Genomic DNA, 18,522 nt, shown 5'->3' with positions numbered 1-18,522 from the left:
AGTCACTGAGCACACTTTTTTCCAGAAAAAATCTCTAGTGTGCACGCTGTGCATTTGTGTGTGGGCATATGTGTGTTCAGTGTTTGTGATGTGTGTGTGTGTGTGTGTGTGTGTGTGTGTGTGTGTGTGTGTGTGGTGTTTGTGATGTGTGTGTACTGTATGTGTGTTTTGTGGCCATATGTGTAAGTTTGAATGTGTTTGTGTATGTGAGAACATACTGTGTTTTTGGGTGTACATAGGCTAATGTGTGTGTGTGTGTGTGTGTGTGTGTGTGTGTGTGTGCACGAGTGTGTGTGTGTGTGTGTGTGTGTGTGTGTGTGTGTGTGTGTGTGTGTGTGTGTCTGTGTGTGTGTGAGCACGCCCGCACAACATCCCCATCTGCTTGTAGGATTCTGGAGGTCATGATCTGTCAGAGCCTCTGCCTGTCAAAGTGGCAGGAAGTAGATAAGAGCACACAGCATCAGATGGTCTCGGGAATATAGAGCTGAGGAATAAGTCTTTGGTGCTGACAAACTGACTAACTGATTGCCTCTAACATGAGCTGGTAGCTCTGTATTTGCAAAGCATTTTAGCATAGGAAGCACTCGTCCAAGTTCAGAGCTTCTTATCTGGAAGCGGGAATACTATAGCCAGAGTTTAAATCAAATGAAACAGATGCCGTGAGAAAACAGCATTCATTTTCTGTAGACACAAAGGATACTCAATGCTTTCAATGATTTCTTCATACATCAAAGGAGTGTTTATTTATTGTACAATGGTAATGCACCCCAAATAAAGGGATAAAGGTTAAAGCACAGAATCATTGTAGTTTTATAATGCAATTCTTGTCATTGATTTTTCTCTCTCAAACGCTGATAACTAGCTTACTAAACCTTTGATAATTTCATAAATGGTTATTTCTCAGATTTCAGGTAAAATTGTGTTACTGGCATTTTGAAAAATAAAATTAAACATTTGACTAATTGGCATACATCAAATTATCAGTCCTTTGAGCTTGGTTGAGACCATAATATAAGGGAATGAGTTTTTGCCATTTTTCTAACTATTTCAGGTAGGCCTAAATGTGTCATTACCACCACATCATCCATGCACATTTTAAAGATGAGATGATAAATCAGTACTTTTACAACCTTTTATGGTTTTACATTAAGTTATTAGAATATTTGTATTGATTTGTATTATGTATGATGTCTGTTTACATCAATTAGGCCCTACCATGACATCAGATGCAATAAAAACACAATAGCCTATGTTGTGGAAGTCATTAAGACAGTTATCCATACACTGGCTGCCTTTTCCCCGCAACAAACTCCTTTTAGAACGATCAGTTGTTGATCAAATACTTGCTTTACATACCTTAAAACCCAAGTATATGAGCTCTCCACTTTGATGAGTGTAAATCTCAGGCGCCCCTTTTCAAAGTTTGACCTCTCCAACATGGAGTCACGTCGATTCCACTGCTTGCTCAAAGTCGGACGTGATTGGCTGTTATGTGCCGTTGTGGTGTTTTCGTAATGCGTATGCGACTACTGTTTGAAGTGATACACGGGTCATCAGTAGAACTTCTTTGCTGTTGTATTTGCTGCCATTAACAATGCTGGGTAAAAAATCTCTCAAGGAGAAAAAAAGAAGACATTCTCAGGGAGAGTCTCGAGAAGTGGATAGAAAACGGAGAAGCACCGAATCCAGCGTCGAGGTAAAGATAGCGATGCTACGAACAGCCTATCCTAGCTAGGAACAACATGGGCCGCCGTTTGCTAGCGAGCGTCTGTTTTAAAAGGTTCACAACTTTGTGAATACACTTGAACTGTATAACTGCGTAACTGCTATTGAAATTTCAGTTCAAAAGTCAGGTTCAAGCCATATCCTGCCATACCCTAGCTAACAGTTGAGCTAGCCTAAGTGTAAGTCGAACCATAGGCTCTGCAGGCAAACGCCAGGTGGTTCAGTTGAATTTGGAGTTGCATGAATATGCTTTAGCTTTGTTATGATTTCGCGAGGAACTTGTTGTAAGTTGTTACGAGTCGATATCGTCACAAGTCATAATATTCATGTCTTGAGCGACGTTAATGAAACATCCATGCTTGCAGGATGCAAAGGAGGAGCCGGAGACAGCAGAGGCGCCCGCTGAGGAGCCCAGTGACACCGAGGAGGGTGGACTGGACCTCAGTGTACCTTTCAAGCCCATCAGTGCCTATGTATCCGACCGACAGGAGATGCTGGAGCAGTGCTTCCGCGTACTAGGCGAGAACAAACTCAAAAAGATGCTCCCGGATGAGTTGAAGGTAGATGAGTCTGCACCTATTGTGTAGCTGTCAAACAATTTTTTCACCAGGGCCCTGATGCATCCTCATCATGACCCCTGTTAGTCCAGTTAGTGGCTGCATCTTCATTGATTGAAACTCATGGAACAGGAGATACGGCTGCCTCCGTTACCTGTGGTTTATCTGTCCTTAAGGAATTGCTTGGGCACATTTTTTTTTTATTAGGCCCACTCATAAATGTAAAGACAGGACTAAATGTTATTCAGGGCTTGAGACAGGACTAAATCTGTTTTTTCCTCTTTTGAAGGATGTGCCATTTGAAGAAATTAAGAAGCTGTGTGGGGAACAGCTGGAGCAGCTTTCTCCCAACAACCTGCTGGAAATCCTGGAGGGTAAGAAACAATATCCAGATACAGCCTGTGCATAGTAACACTATACTGACTTTATCAGGAACATTCCTTAGATATTCCATCTAACTTTTTTTTTGGAAAAATCTATCCTGGCTCTGCCCTCCTACGTACTTCCGCTCAATTTTCATTTTCCTTTAGTACGTCATCTGGGATTTCGGTATATTCACAGGTTTTCTCAGGCCAATTTTACCTGTCCAATCAGCGAACAGAGGGGGTGGCTGAGAACGATGACGTTGAGGTTGTGCGCTAGTTTGAGCATGACATACGTCGCGACCAGGCTGGAATTTCACCATTTTAGGGGCAAGGCCACTTGGCCATATTTGGTGGGGGGCACAAAGGCCACCTGTCAGGGCACCAAGGCCAAAGTTAACCAGACAGTAGTAGGCTTTAAAAATGATCAAAGTTGTGTTTAGCCTGTTCATAGCAGTAGACCTGCATCACTGTATGAAACATTACAAAAACATGAAACATGACATATTACATAGAACTGTAAATCATCTGATCATCTGATATTTACAGATATCTAGGCTATATTTAACATTTAGAGAGCAGAGAGAGGGTCCGAGGCACGTCTGAAGTAAAGTTAAAAATCCTTTATTTTTCTGAGTGGGACATAAAGCCGACGCGTTTCGGTCGCGTGCGACCTTCTTCAGGGCTGATTAAAACAGTATCAAACAGGTGTGTTTTTAAAGTCCAAAAAGTCATGTGATCCAGTCACGTGACTGGTTTGACACAAATTTGACACAACAAGACATGTTAAAGTTAAATACCACTAGAGCACTATACGTACCATGTTTCAAGTTTAACATTTATTTTATATTTGGCCTGTTATGAAATCATGTATTGAACAATTTAAGCACAGCTCAGCTTTAAGAAACTCATATAGCCTAGATCAGGGGTGGGCAAACTTTTTGGCTCAAAGGCCACATTGGGTTTTGAAAATTGGCGTGGCGGGCGCACAACAACCCCGACAGGCATAAAAAATACATTTTTTATAGCCTATAATTTAGTATGAAAAGTATTTGTTTTAAAATATGAATTGCTTAAAAATACTGCTAATTTTATGCTGTTTAACAAATGTATAAATTGTGCACTGTCGCTTTAAGACAGTCTCTTTAATTCACGTTTATTTCTCAATGATCTTCTGTCTGCTCCGCTATGGCTAGTGCTGTACCTACGGCTGGGCCCTGTCACAGTTTTTAAATGGTCAGTAGTGGGAACTACTGTTGCCTTCATGATTTCCTTTTAAAACTTTCTTATAAGAAGGAGATATCAATTATCAACAATCACAAGCCAGCTGGAACCTGCGCTCTCTCTCCCCTCTCGTTGAGTGCAGACGCGTTCCCAATTAAATGGATTGCATAATGTTCACGTTAGATCTGCTGCAAAGGAGATAACTAAGAGTTAGCTTAGTTTAACATGATGTTATCTCTATTTAACATGATGTTTTGACATTGACATTGTAAACGTTATCTAAGGAGAGTGAAAAGCAGTTTGCAGTAAAGCTAACCAACGTCGTCTCTATCGCAGGAAAAAAAATAGCGAGCATCCTGATAACTTAATGAAATGCTCGGCGGGCCGGATGAAAGTGCTTGGCGGGCTGGATCCGGCCCGTGGGCCGCAGTTTGCCCACCTCTGGCCTAGATGCATGCTTAGCATTTTGTTTTGTTTTTTTAAGTATATTTTTTTGGCTTTTAATGCCTTTTAATTTGATAGGACAGTGGAAAATGACAGGAAGCGAGTGGGAGAGAGTCGGGGTGGGATCCGGAAAGGACCACGGGGGCGGGAATCGAACCCGGGTCACCGGCGTACAGTGCAGGTGCCCCAGCCAGTTGCGCCACAGCTGGGGCCATATGCTTAGCATTTTGTGATCATTAAGGCTACTTTCACAAACTCTTAGTCAGCTGTATATCCTCTGATTTTAATATTTACCGATATCTAGGCGATATTTGTAACATTTTTTAGGGATGGGCGATATATATCGTCTGCGATAATATCGTGATTGTTGTTTTAACGATGTGCAAATTTACATTATCGAGTATTTAAATTACTTCTGGGGAAATAACACTCGAAATCACGCATTGAAACCCCATACATTCACTAAATCCAGGAGAAGCCCCTGGCTGCAGCAGAGCAAGTGTCACATGATCACTAGTGGGTCCACGTTGTCACACGCATGCCTAATGTTTATTTTGTGCAGCTAGACTACTTGGAATTTTGTGCTGCTACTTCTGTTCAAGTAGCATTGATGAGACAGTCACGTTTTTTCCTACATGGTATTATATGGAGAGAAAGCATTAGCCTTTGAGTATTTTAAAAGTCAGTTGTAAGCAAAGAACTCTTCTCATGTAACCCTTTTGTAAATGGACTGAATTTCGCTCTATACGTTTCTATCTACGTTTATCGATTATGCTAACCGTTAGCATCTCTATGGGATTTCTGTTATACATTATCCATAAGCTAACGAATTAGTTTCTATTCTGTAACTTGGAATGCTAGCCTACATGATTGCTCTTAAACAAAACATTGAAGGAAATAATTGAGATGCACTCTGTTGGTCTGCTTCATTTTACAGTGAATCCTAAGTAAAGGTTTTTGAAAGGAACTTCAGTTTCAGACTTTCTCATGACATTGCCACACACTCAAGTGGGGGCAGAATTGGAATGTGTCATAGAGTGACAATGCATTGGCTGATTTGGTTAAAAAGTCAGAGGTTAGGTTATTGTTATTATTGTATTGATGCTATTCATAAATAATGAGCTGTAAAGTAACTCAGACTTTTACAAAAAATGTTTTAAAGGATATCGACTAATTATCGTTATCGTCAAAATCACAAAAAATATCGAGATATTATTTTTTTGTCCATATCGCCCACCCTTAACATTTATTTTGTATTTGGCCTGTTATGAAATGAAAAATGTACACCTTTGTGTTCGGTAAGGTCTGCTGTCTATTTTGATATATGGTTTGTTATGTGTTGAACGAAGGGTTCGTGAATTATTTCTCCGGCTAGGGGGATATGCGCAGAACCTAGAATTTATGATTCAATTTAATCATATTATTTACTTGTCTCTTCACCACAGCAATTAGCGACTAACATCATTTAAAAACTCTTTCATGTGATGTGATACTTGTGATGTCTGTATGATGAGTAGGTTACTTCGCGAGTAGTTTCTTTCTTGCCGTGCTTTCTCTAAGATTGCTAAGATTATTTTGACAGGCCATAGGCTAATAAAATACACTATTAGTCGGACGCAAACCAGAATATTGAAAGAAGGGGGCACCATGGCCGTTGTGGCCGCCGTGAAATTCCTACCCTGGTCACGACAAAATGTTAGCAATTGGTTATGGCAGATCCAGAGTGGCTCTGGGCAGATCCAATAGTTTTAAACTTCAACAGAGTACTCGCCTTCAAGGAAGTTAACGCTTGGCAATGGAAAGTGGCCAGACTCTCTCTACATTATGAATAGGGCTGTAACGATATGCGATTTGAAACTGAAATTGCGATACTCCTATCCACTAACCTGTGTCGCGGTGTGAAAAAGCAGAACCGCGACACACCCTTTCTAGTGTTTCACGCAGTGCTTTGCTGCTTACGCGGGCCTCATAAGCAACACACATCTCGGTAGCCTACGTTGTCCAAAAATAAACTAGATGTACCGCATAGCGGTACAAAATATGACCGCCGCTCAGTCCTGTACATCCGTTCCGCGAAAATAAATCACACTTCAATTTGTCTCCATATTTTACTCCATCCCCCACTCTTGAAACTTTTGTGTATGCTTGTTTGGCATGCCTGAGTGTGTGTGTGCGGCTGCACAGAAAGTACCCTACTGGTGCTGAAAAGGTGAATAGATTGTAGAATAGCCAAAGAAGATGTAGAATTGTTATAAAACCTTTAAAATCTCTAAACAATCACAAGTAGGGCAGTTCATCACAGTTCATCCATTGCAACTGGATTGATGAAAGGTCACTTACACCTGTAGGCTACATTGTATTTGGGAAAAGCAAAAGGTATCAGCATAATGTTATTTATTTATTTATTTTTTATGTATTTATAAACAAAAACATCTCTGTCAGTTCCATGCCGTTTTCAACAGCTATCAAAAACAAAGGTCATTTTGGATGGATGGATTTTTTGTGAATGTTTCTTCTTCTACATAAGATTTTAGTCATCTTTAGTTCATGTAATACTTTATTGTCAATGCACAAATTAAGTAACAGTAGTCTGAAACGTTATTGTTAATGCACAAATTAAGTAACAGTAGCCTAGTCTGAAACGAAATGCTGTTTTACATCTAACCAGTGGTGCAAATAACTGACATGTCCAAATGGGCCTTGATGAAATGCGCGCTAGACTGTTCATACACATTTTAACGGGCCAAAGTTGAAAAGCTTTTGTCCGTTATTGTTAGTGCAAATATAGGCTGATTCATGTTCCCTTGCATTGTTTAACTGAGGTCCATGGCTAGTCTGGCTTTCATCAGACCAAGCTCAATCTTTTAAGAAATCAAAAAAATAAATAGCGGGCAGATCAGGCTGGGTTCACCCAGCCTAGTCCATAGGCACCCGATATTGTTTAATTTTCCGATTGAGATATACACGCTCTGGCTATTCTAAATGCAAAAATGCATCAGGGAGTTATGGCAAAAGCGGTAACTAACAAACTAGATCCTAATAGAAAGTTGTTAGCTTCCTAAGCTACAGGTAGGATTATAAGGTAGGCCTATTGACAACATAAATTGTCAATAGGCTATGCCTGGCGACACAAATAAAATCTCCTTTGAAACCAATGGCTTACGCCTTACAGTATCAAGCGGACTTAAACTGTCATATTGTGGCGAAAAGTTGTAATAACATTCACGCAGCTCCATGAGTCAAGGAAAGCCTTGAATGAAGTAGCCACTTCTAAATGGGACCCACTACACAGTAGCTTAAGGTGTTTTGCTAAAGCAGCCATAATGAAATGAAGGTGTCATTGTTTGGATACTTCACACACACATGCTTTTTTAATTTCACAGACTACAACTACCAAGCTGTAATCAAAGCACATCGATTCCCCTCTCACACCCTGCACGCACTTAAAACAAAATAAACAGGCGTCTCAGTCTCCCGCATGTATAGGCAAAACTGTATCAGACCCGGTGTAACGTTGGTAAATCTTCCATTGCACAGAATGATTTTTTTAGCACGTGCAATAAATGACAGTCGAAAGATACAAACAGTGCTGCTATCAATTTGCTTGGTATAACCGCATTTATAGTTTTCTACAAATGCAATCAATCAAATGCCTCCATCACTCAACCAACGCTAAACGGTAACATTACCTAGGTCCTTATTGATATTACAAGATTAACGCATTACCTGCAGTAAAAACCAAGCATGTCCGAGAAACATCCTTAGATTTATTTCGGCTTCAAGAAGAAATGGGAATTACACTTCATGTGAACATCGTCCTATCCTTATTAGATGTTCACTGCGGTAAATTACAGTCCTTGTATGAAGCGTCCATTGTTTTTTTTTTCAACCCACTTTTAACTTCCAACAAAATTACGTCTCACTGCAACGATCGCCATCTAGTGGACAAACGACTACTTCTAGCCAATACTGAAAATGCAGCCATGATGATGATGATGAATATTTATTTTGGCTTTCTTTTTAATCCTACTGATTTTCAATTTTTACCGGGGGCAAATCACAAATGAGTGATTATGAGCCAGGTTGATGTGGGCCCTTGAGACCAACATACCATAAAAGATTCACAGAGAACTGTGTCTGCCCTACCCTCCTTTTCGGGGTCCAGTCCAGCTGGGGGGCTGCAGATGAAAAACGAAAAAAATGGCGGTTCCATGCTATCCATGTGGGGGTACATGCTCACCAAGTTTTGTGTACCCGGGTCTTTCAGTGTCCCGGGAATCCTTGTTGGTGTCTGCGTCACTAAATGTACACATAAATTATTTTATTGTAAGGCCCCCCATGAACGAAAAGTACACAAAACTTGGCATGCATTCAGAGGGTGTCATAATGATCCTACTCTTTTAATTTCGTGCAGTTTTGACCTTGTCAGCCAGAGATATTGAGATGAAAACACCTCATTTTTTTGCTTTTAATTTTTTAACTAGGTGGCTATACATGAAATAAGTGGTAATGGGATGGGTTGACATGCCCCTTAAGACCAACATACAAAAAAAGGTGGACCTCCTAGGCCCCACGGTTCTCGAGATATTCACAGAAAACTGTCTCCGCCACCTACAGGCCAGTTGGTGTATAGTAACATAAATTAATTTATTGTGTGGCCCCCATGAACGGAATTCCACAAAACTTGGCGTGCATACATAGGGTGTCATAATGATCCTACACTTCCAATTTTGTGCAGTTTTGACTATGTTAGGTCACAGATACCTTCAATTACACCACCTCATTTTTACTTTTTTTGTTTTAACTAGGTGGCTTATACATGAAATGAGTGGTTATGGAATGGGTTGACATGGCCCCTTGAGATCAACATACAAAAAAAAAATGGTCCTCCTAAACCCTACGGTTTTCGAGATATTCATAGAAAACTGTGTCTGCCCTACCCTCCTTTCGGGGGGGTCCAATTCAGCGGAGGGGCTACAGATTTTTTTTTTGTGTACCCCGGTCTTTCAGTGTCCCGGGAATCATTGACGGAAATTTGGGCATGCGAAAAAGAAAAAAAAAAAAAAAAAAAAAATCTGACTAAACCTAGTAAACCTTCGCTGTGCGGCGGTCATAATAAATCATAATTTCATACCTCTCGTTGCTTTGTTTGTAGACTACGTGTTCCACTTTACCAAACAGTATAGAAGTACTCTCCTTGCCCCACTCTCTCTGCTCTCCCTCCCTCTCCCACTTGCTTAATGGACACGCGCAACTCGCCAACACAATCCAAATAAAACATTCAAAATTGTGAAAGCAAGGACGCATAGAAGACGATTAGCTAAATTACTATTAAATCCACTTAGCATCATTAGCATGCTGCACATATTTGTTTAAAACTCTTGCATTCAGGTTGACTGATCATCTTAATACCAATGTTTCCCAAAAGGGCCTGTCCCAAGGAGAAAAATATTACCTTGAAACTTAAAAACACATGGGGAAAGTGAACAGTCCATTCAGTAGACTATGATAAGCTAGCCAACTAAACTACTTTGCCTACAAGCTGAAAAATCGAGGTTCGTATCGAACCGTGGGTCAAAAATTGTGATACACCAACCTCACGATTCGGTTTGTATCATTACAGCCCTAATTATGAAATGTACGAGAGTCTGGTAGGACCAGGCTAAACCCTATCTGGTTGCCACTTGTAACAATTTGGTAGCCAAGGGCAACCAGGCAACCATTAATGTCGAGCCCTGCACACGTGGTAGTGTTGGCCCGTGCGAGCTGGTTTGCATGCTAACACAGAGCATAGAAATTTTAAAGTAAAGTTACATCAAAACTTGTTTCTTCACATTCTTTTGTTATCTCTTTCCATGTCAATTCAACCAGGGACCAGGGCTCTTAGGTCTCAAAAAAATCTGAAAAAATTACCAGGTGTACCTATGTTACCCAGGAGACACACTGTAAAATTACTTTTATGTAAGATCAATACTTTCCAAGATGGAGCTAGTTTTACGGGGGGAGGGGGGTGTCGATTTTGTTCGGCCTCTTTTTTTTTTGTCAAAGTTCACAAGCCCATAGCGCAAGAACTAAACCATGTAGGAGGCTCACATTTGGCCTGCTGGTACATAAATAGGAATAGTATGTAGCAAAATCCTCACGTTTGGTCTGGATGATCCTGCATGGACATAGCTGTCCCTCAAAGTTGATACAAATTTTATTGGAGTTTTTGGCTGGGCCCTGTTTAGGCCTTCAGAAGACATATTTGTACTCAACATAGGCCCTTAATTTTCCTTTTTGAGAAGTAGAAACACTCTCACAAAAAAGCAATAAACAAAAAAGAAATCCCTTCAGGGTCTGAACAGCAGACCTCACAAGTCTGAACAATCATTTTGGTTCAATATCAATGAAAAATACGTTCGATAGAACATTCGATAACTAAAAGCAACACACACCTCCCGCCTTAAGGTGTCCGTAAATAAATAGGCTAAATATATATTGCATTGTAGCTAGTATATGCAACTCTATCAGAGTAGGCGATAGAACAGACTCGAGTCCTTGCCCCTGTTCACTCTCTCTCTCTCTCTCTCTCTCTCTCTCTCTCTCTCTCTCTCTCTCTCTCTCTCTCTCTCTCTCTCTCTCTCTCTCTCTCTCTCTACAAGTGCATCCCTCCTCAGCATGCACATCCAAACATTCACAATCGTGCAAGACGACTGGCTAAATTGCTATTAAATCCGGTAAGCATCATTAGCACGCTGCACCAATCTCGATGCAAATGGATAAGTATTTTCCAAGACTCAAACGGGCCTGTCCCAAAGTATTCATTTGAAACTTAAACACACTTGGGGAAACTGAACAGTAGAGTAGACTATGATAAACTAGCAAATTAAGCTACTTTGTTTACAATATTTCCAGGCTTCCACCAGTGCTGCTTTTCATTCAGTGCTTTTCATGATTGTGTTGCTATTTATTTTCCCTGTTTGCTTTGATTGATAACTGAGGTGATTAAAATCAGAGGAAGTTTAAAATAAAATAGGTTTAAAATAAAAGTGTTTAAATTGAACTTTTTTTTTTCTTCTGGTCTTTATCTGAAATAGATTTTTTTTTTTAAATCAATAATTCATATCGACTGATATGAAATACTTATATTGTAATACAGTTTTCAGCCATATCGCCCAGCCCTACTCTGTACAACCACAGGTGGCACTGTGGCAACTCTTTATAAAACATATTGATCTCAATGGTGCATTTTGCCCATGTTCAGGGTGGAAAATAAAAAAGAAAGATTTGCATAAGACAAGTCAAATTGGTGTCTTTAAAAAGAAGGGCTAAAGAACAGCGTAATGAGTTCATCACATTATCAGTTAACAACTTATATTCTGTGCTTAGGACGAGAGGTGTCCGACCCTGATGCTGAAAACAAGAGCAGCATTGCTGTGGACAGCCAGTGAGTAAACAGCCCGTCCTTTAAATCCACAATGCTTTGGTCAGATCAGCTTGAGTTGATATCTAATGTCTGTCTTATATTCCATAATCAAGGCAAGACAACAACGTTGACTCCACCTCCAGCGTCAAAGACAACAGTGAAGTGGAGGAACTCAAACAAAGTAAGTGTCGTCGTTGTTATATGGGCATTGTGTTATGGAATGAAAACCTATGGAGGGGAGTCCCCATCTGCACTGACTGTGTTCTGTAGTTAAAGTAAGCTAATGAGAAACGCTTTAACCCAAAATCTGTGAACTACTTGGGATTTGTTCACATTTGGTGCCTTTTTTGAAGCTGCCGGGGTCTGTTTTACATTATAATCCTATGGAGTAGGCCGTGTTGCGGTTCTGAGCACTTCTTAATGCTGTCACCAGTGGGTTTTTTTTTTTTCTGCAGCTCAGTGTCTTTTTAAAGTCCCAACTACTCAGAAAAGATTTTATGACAGCTGACCAAGTACGAGCTGAGTTGGATGTCCGTATCCAATAACAACCAGCAGAAATGAAGATGGTAGGGGTGGAGAGGCTTATTATAATTGACTTTGAACACAGTGAGCTGACATGACCGTTAAAGTGTATCATAATATTAGTCTGGAAAGTAAGACTGGACGTGTCCAACATTTTCTGGGCAGTGTGCGTGTTTATTGCCGTCAGTGGAATAACTATAGGGTGTTGAGGACTCCCTCAACTGCTTTTTGTTGCTGCCAGTTTTTCAACCTGATTGCAAATGTGAACATAGTCTACTCCTCACTAGGGCTGGGCAATATGGCTTATAAAAAAACACGCTAATTTAGACATCTAAGTATCTATCTATCTCTATCTTTACCTCTCTCTCTACCTCTCTCTCTACCTCTCTCTCTCTCTCTCTCTCTCTCTCTCTCTCTCTCTCTCTCTCTCTCTCTCTCTCTCTCTCTCTCTCTCTCTCTCTCTCTCTCTCTCTGTATTTATCTATCTATCTATCTAGAAACCCTTTGCTTATTTGTTAATGTGTAGGTGGAGGATCTGGGGAGGAAAGCGATGTGCTGAGCATCAACGCAGATGCCGACGACAGTGACATCGAGGGTCCCAAAGAAGAGAAGTCCCTGGAGGCGGAGGAAGAGTCTGCAGCAGTTCCCCCCGGCACCCCACCAGCACAGGAGGAGGAAGAGGAGGGGCAGAAAAAGAAGATGATGAAGGTGGAGCAGACGGAGAACGAGCCTCGTCTGGAGCTCCAGCAGGACATCGAGCGCAGCGTCAGCGAGATCCTCGCGCTGTCCGTCCCGGCCGAGCCCCCGCCACCACCACCGCCACCGCCGCCGAGAGCAGCTCAACCTGCACAGGCCCAGGGCGATTTCCCAGCAGCCCCTGCGGTAGTGGTGGCAGCTGCGGTCGCGCAGCCCTCGGCCCAGCAGCTGGAGCTCCTGGAGCTGGAGATGAGGGCCCGGGCCATCAAAGCCCTGATGAAGGCCAACGACACCAAGAAACAGGCCCTGGCCCCGTGACCCGCACCCGGGCCTGTGAGGTGACACTGTCCTGGGTCACACGTGATGCATTCTGGGAGAGTATGACCATACATTAGGAAGTCTTTGGAAACATAATGGCAGCTCTGTCAGCCAATGACTTTATGAGGAGTCTCTTCATAAATGTGTAATGCATTCTGGGGGTGTTTGTTCATGCTATAGTAGTCCCTCATCATAAGTAGAAGGGTAGCTATATTAGCCTACAAATATGCAGTAAGTCCTGCAATTGTACAATTCTAGATTGTCCATACATCAGCTCTTAATTATATGACATATATTGTTATTGTTATCTGATGACGAGGAAGGGTGAGTAATAGAAAGGATGACCCATGGAGAGGGCTACCAGGTGGTCCTCTGATATCAACTAAGCCATGTGTCTGAAGGTTGAAGATGCATCTTGTGCAGGCCGGTAGCTACCTAGAAACAGGCGATCATTCACATACATGTCTCTAGCCCAAAGGGTATTTTGAAGTTTGATGAAATAGATCTGATGGTAAGAAACCAGATCATCAATAAAGAAAGCTGGCCCAGGAACTTGTTAACATTCAGTCAGTAGTTGAAAAAAAATTCAGTTCTCTGAAGTTCAATTTCTGTTACTTGTTTTGGATTTGTTATTGCTAATAGTGTGTTGAATGTAAGATGAAGTAGCCTGCGGTTGTATGTATGTTGTATTGTAAGAGTGTATGAAAGTGTCACCTGCATTTCTAGTGCTTGTCAGTTATAATCTCAAGCACAGACCTTAGTTTTTTGTTTTTTTTTTGCATCAATTAAGCTTGGATTAATCAGACAGATCAAAGATCGATCAGGTGTATTGGATGTTAATTGCTAGTTTAAAAGGTCAACAAAGACAATGCAAGGTCACATATCTCTCAGACTAGTTGCACCATGGGCATGGGAATTAGAGTGTATATTTAGCCATTACCGGTGGAAACTTGTGATCTTAAATTAATCAAGTTCCATTTTTTCCGTTTGTTTTTTTCTTCTGAATTTAAAAAGAATGGGTTTTTGTCATGCCACTCATGGACATCAGGAAAGATGAGACTGATATGAGAGAATATAAAGATAAATAGGACCTGCTTGGATGGCTTTGATTTGTTTATTTTTGTGTGAATTGAATGATATGATTGGCTACCCCAGAGATTGGTTTTGCCTTATCTATGTTTTCCCATAAACATATTGTGAAGAATATTTTTTTTTCATTTTTATTAATATATATTTTTTTTTAATCACTTCTTGGTTCAATCTTTATTTTCTTGACTTTTTTACACTTGTTACATGTAAGTGTTATTGTAAAGAAATTGTTAAAAATATCTATTCCGTTGAAAACAGTTCATAAAACAGTGAATATGTTTGATTAAAAAAGCATGCCCAGTTCTTATGGGTTGGAAAAGAGAATGACTGTGTGGTTTGTCAAGAGTCAATACAGACATGGAGAAATCAAACACACTGGCTAGTATTTAAGTGAGTTTAACCAAAACAAGCAACCAAAGTGTCTGAAAGTTGAGGACATGCTGGCTAATGTTCTGTATGTGACCTTATTTGGCCTGTCAACCGTTGATTTAATCAATAAATCGTTATAGAAATGTTGGTTCCTTAGCTATACTAAAGTTATTGGCCAATGGGCCTTATGTCACATGCATTTCCCTAGGTGAACACTAGAGGGCAGTGTCCTACTGCTCTATGGCTCCATCACTGGAACTTGTGCTGTGTTGAAACCCCTTAAATTTGTGTGGTGATTGACTTCACCTCCTAATCATGAGGTCAGCTAAAATTCAGAGGTGATGCAATCTGATCGGTTGCTTCTCTGAATAGTCTCCTTACCCCTCTGTTCAGTGTGTTTATTAGGGATCTGCTGTTATACTGTAAGTTATAATACGGATCTGGGGAAGTAATCTCAAATATTGGTATTGACCTGTTGCAATTGTTGAGTAGTGAAACGTGTACACTTTGTGTAATGTACTGTAATTGTGACATTTGCTTGCGGCTATATAGTTGCAAATTGCTACATTAAACATGAAATACATACATTTAATTTAAATGATAAATAATTCACCAATTTGAATGATGAGTGAAGTAAAAAGTCTTAAGTCTAACTGAAGCTAATTTAATAACTAGGCAAAATGGGTATGAAAATCAACTCAATGCTGTCTTGTTTCTGGGATTGCATGTACTTACACTCTTTTTTTCCCTCTTCAGGCCACTTGAAGTTAATCAGTGTAGAGGTAGGCAGCTCTTTTCTTAACATCTCTCTTCAGATACTAGCAATTGGAGGAATAATATTTTTGTCAAGTGATTCAACCTGTACTGTGTATATGGCTTTGTGTGTGCATAACTATAGAGCTGTGTACAAGTTAAGTGTGAACTACAGGTATGTGTGCTTTAAACAGGAACCAGAGGCCTCAAAGACCAGATACCAGAGGAACCAGAGGCCTCAAAGACCAGATACCAGAGGAAACGGAGTGCTCTAAACAGGAACCAGAGGCCTCAAAGGCCAGATACCAGAGGAACCAGAGTGCTCTAAACAGAAACCAGAGGCCTCAAAGACTTGATACCAGAGGAACCAGAGTTCTCTAAACAGGAACCAGAGGTCTCAAAGACCAGATACCAGAGGAAACGGAGTGCTCTAAACAAAAAACCAGAGGCCTCAAAGACCAGATACCAGAGTGCTCTAAACAGGAACCAGAGGCCTCAAAGACCAGATACCAGAGTGCTCTAAACAGGAACCAGAGGCCTCAAAGACCAGATACCAGAGTGCTCTAAACAGGAACCAGAGGCCTCAAAGGCCAGTGAAAGGAGACAAAGGTGGACTCAGTGATGGATGATGGATGACGATGGTTGTAGAAAGAGTCAAACTTGTAAGTTTCCACCCCAACTCACCTCTCACACACACACACACACACACACACACACACACACATATATACACAAGAAGAATGAAAAGAAAAAATAATCTCTTCAAATGAATCTTGAGTGCTTCCTCTTCCCCTTCCTCTGGGAATGAAATAAATAGCCCATGTCACGATCACCTTGTGACGCGACTGTTTGGGGTGCCATTTTCTTCGGAAGCCCGCTTTTATTCCCACAAAACAGCGCGGTTGGGACGGATGCAATTACATGCAGATTCAGAGCGCGACGACCTCCGCTGGGAGCCAATGAAACTTCGGCAAGTGCACTAGAGCCTCTTGGGTATTTGCATTTAAAAGGCCCATCCACTCTTTTCATTTTCCCATTCGTTTTTCGATTCTTAAAAGATATATAAATATGGAAATAATTGTGCTATTCTCTAGCACTGCTGTTAACTTTGAGTGTTGCTCATAAGCCAATACCCCCACCCCCCTTTTTGTATTTTTAGATTGAAGAAAATAGCCTTTTTTAAGCTGTGATTTTAAGTCTCAATTATGATGATAGCTTTCATCGTTGTCTACTGCTTACCATTATATTATCACCCAAAGAAGTCATTTCTCCACTCTTAGCTGAGTTGCACACAACGTAATCTACATAAATCAAGAGACGCTAGAAAAGCACTATTAACATTCACTACATTGCTTCTTTTTTTTTCTTCTTTTTCTTTCAAAACTCTTATGATGTGAGCTGGTGTGGAACTGTGCATCTGTGAACTCCTGCACATTGTGGAGAACCCTGTTTAGCCAATTGATCAGTGACATCATCTGTGAACTCCTGCACATTGTGGAGAACCCTGCCTAGCCAGTTGCTCAGAGACATCATCTGTGAACTCCTGCACATTGTGGAGAACCCTGCCTAGCCAGTTGCTCAGAGACATCATCTGTGAACTCCTGCACATTGTGGAGAACCCTGCCTAGCCAGTTGCTCAGAGACATCATCTGTGAACTCCTGCACATTGTGGAGAACCCTGCCTAGCCAGTTGCTCAGAGACATCATCTGTGAACTCCTGCACATTGTGGAGAACCCTGCCTAGCCAGTTGCTCAGAGACATCATCTGTGAACTCCTGCACATTGTGGAGAACCCTGCCTAGCCAGTTGCTCAGAGACATCATCTGTGAACTCCTGAACTCCTGCATCTGTGAACTCCTGCACATTGTGGAGAACCCTGCCTAGCCAGTTGCTCAGAGACATCATCTGTGAACTCCTGCACATTGTGGAGAACCCTGCCTAGCCAGTTGCTCAGAGACATCATCTGTGAACTCCTGCACATTGTGGAGAACCCTGCCTAGCCAGTTGCTCAGAGACATCATCTGTGAACTCCTGCACATTGTGGAGAACCCTGCCTAGCCAGTTGCTCAGAGACATCATCTGTGAACTCCTGCACACTGTGGAGAACCCTGCCTAGCCAGTTGCTCAGAGACATCATCTGTGAACTCCTGCACATTGTGGAGAACCCTGCCTAGCCAGTTGCTCAGAGACATCATCTGTGAACTCCTGCACATTGTGGAGAACCCTGCCTAGCCAGTTGCTCAGAGACATCATCTGTGAACTCCTGCTCATTGTGGAGAACCCTGCCTAGCCAGTTGTTCAGTGGCATCAACTGGTTTCATTGTGGAGAACCCTGCCTAGCCAGTTGTTCAGAAACTGGTTTAACAAGAACTAAAGACTGTTATTTGTGTCGAATGTATCCATGTATGTATTTATCTATACATTTACGTGAAACGATTCATTGACAGTTGTAAGCACTTGGAAATTATTTCCCTGGATGTATTAACATATGACCCTTCCACCTTGTCCACCTACAGTATTCAAACAATATGGCTATCAGTTCCTTGAAGACTATTAATGGGGGAAAAAATCAGTTTTAATCAGTCTAAATCAGGAAAGCTTTAAACGGATGGATAAAAATGTCATTGCCATGCCATGCGAAGCATGATTCATTTCCCCCCACGAGTCAGTATTCCTGACAGACTCCGCTGGGCTGAAGACAGGCCAACATTTCAGCCGTTTAAAATTGACGGTACACCCTGAACCTCACTGGAAACGCTTCTGCCAATGGCCAGATTTTATCGGCCATTTTCCCCCCCCAGGAAGATGCTCCATTGAATATCCCTGCGGCCATCTCCATTCCCTCGTACTATAATGTGACATCATTTTTTCTTCTTTTCAAATCTTCCCCCACGTCCACGTAGAAGCGACTCTGCCTTTTCTGCCCCTTGTCTTTCCCCCCTCTACCCTTTTCTTCTTGCAGCACTTGTAGCAGAAATTAAATTGAGCCAACAGCTCATAGTGACAAGCAATAAATAACTTAGCACTCCTGTGCGACTAAATAAATGGATCCCCG

At 41.3% G+C, this 18,522-nt stretch overlaps 1 protein-coding gene across 1 annotated transcript; it reads left to right on the top strand.

The window, feature by feature from the left end:
- The first annotated feature begins 1,528 nt into the window (after positions 1–1,528).
- Positions 1,529–14,862, top strand: LOC125289425 (caspase activity and apoptosis inhibitor 1). Its single transcript, XM_048236246.1, has 6 exons — positions 1,529–1,696; positions 2,091–2,285; positions 2,572–2,656; positions 11,684–11,741; positions 11,834–11,901; positions 12,769–14,862. Exons 1-6 carry the CDS (start codon positions 1,595–1,597, stop codon positions 13,254–13,256), a joined length of 996 nt encoding a protein of 331 aa, XP_048092203.1. The 5' UTR covers positions 1,529–1,594; the 3' UTR covers positions 13,257–14,862.
- The last annotated feature ends 3,660 nt before the right edge of the window (positions 14,863–18,522 follow it).

This window comes from Alosa alosa, chromosome 24 (genome assembly GCF_017589495.1).
Source record: "Alosa alosa isolate M-15738 ecotype Scorff River chromosome 24, AALO_Geno_1.1, whole genome shotgun sequence".
NCBI classification, from domain to species: Eukaryota; Metazoa; Chordata; class Actinopteri; order Clupeiformes; family Clupeidae; genus Alosa; species Alosa alosa.
Note: the sequence above shows the minus strand (reverse complement) of the source record. Positions and strands in the feature narration are given on the sequence as shown.

Bases quoted from the DNA above. Each gene is read 5' to 3' on its own strand.
- LOC125289425 (XM_048236246.1), top strand. From the start codon at position 1,595: ATGCTGGGTAAAAAATCTCTCAAGGAGAAAAAAAGAAGACATTCTCAG. The intron at 2,286-2,571 runs GTAGATGAGTCT...CCTCTTTTGAAG, and splicing joins TGCTCCCGGATGAGTTGAAG to GATGTGCCATTTGAAGAAAT. The intron at 11,902-12,768 runs GTAAGTGTCGTC...GTTAATGTGTAG, and splicing joins AGTGGAGGAACTCAAACAAA to GTGGAGGATCTGGGGAGGAA.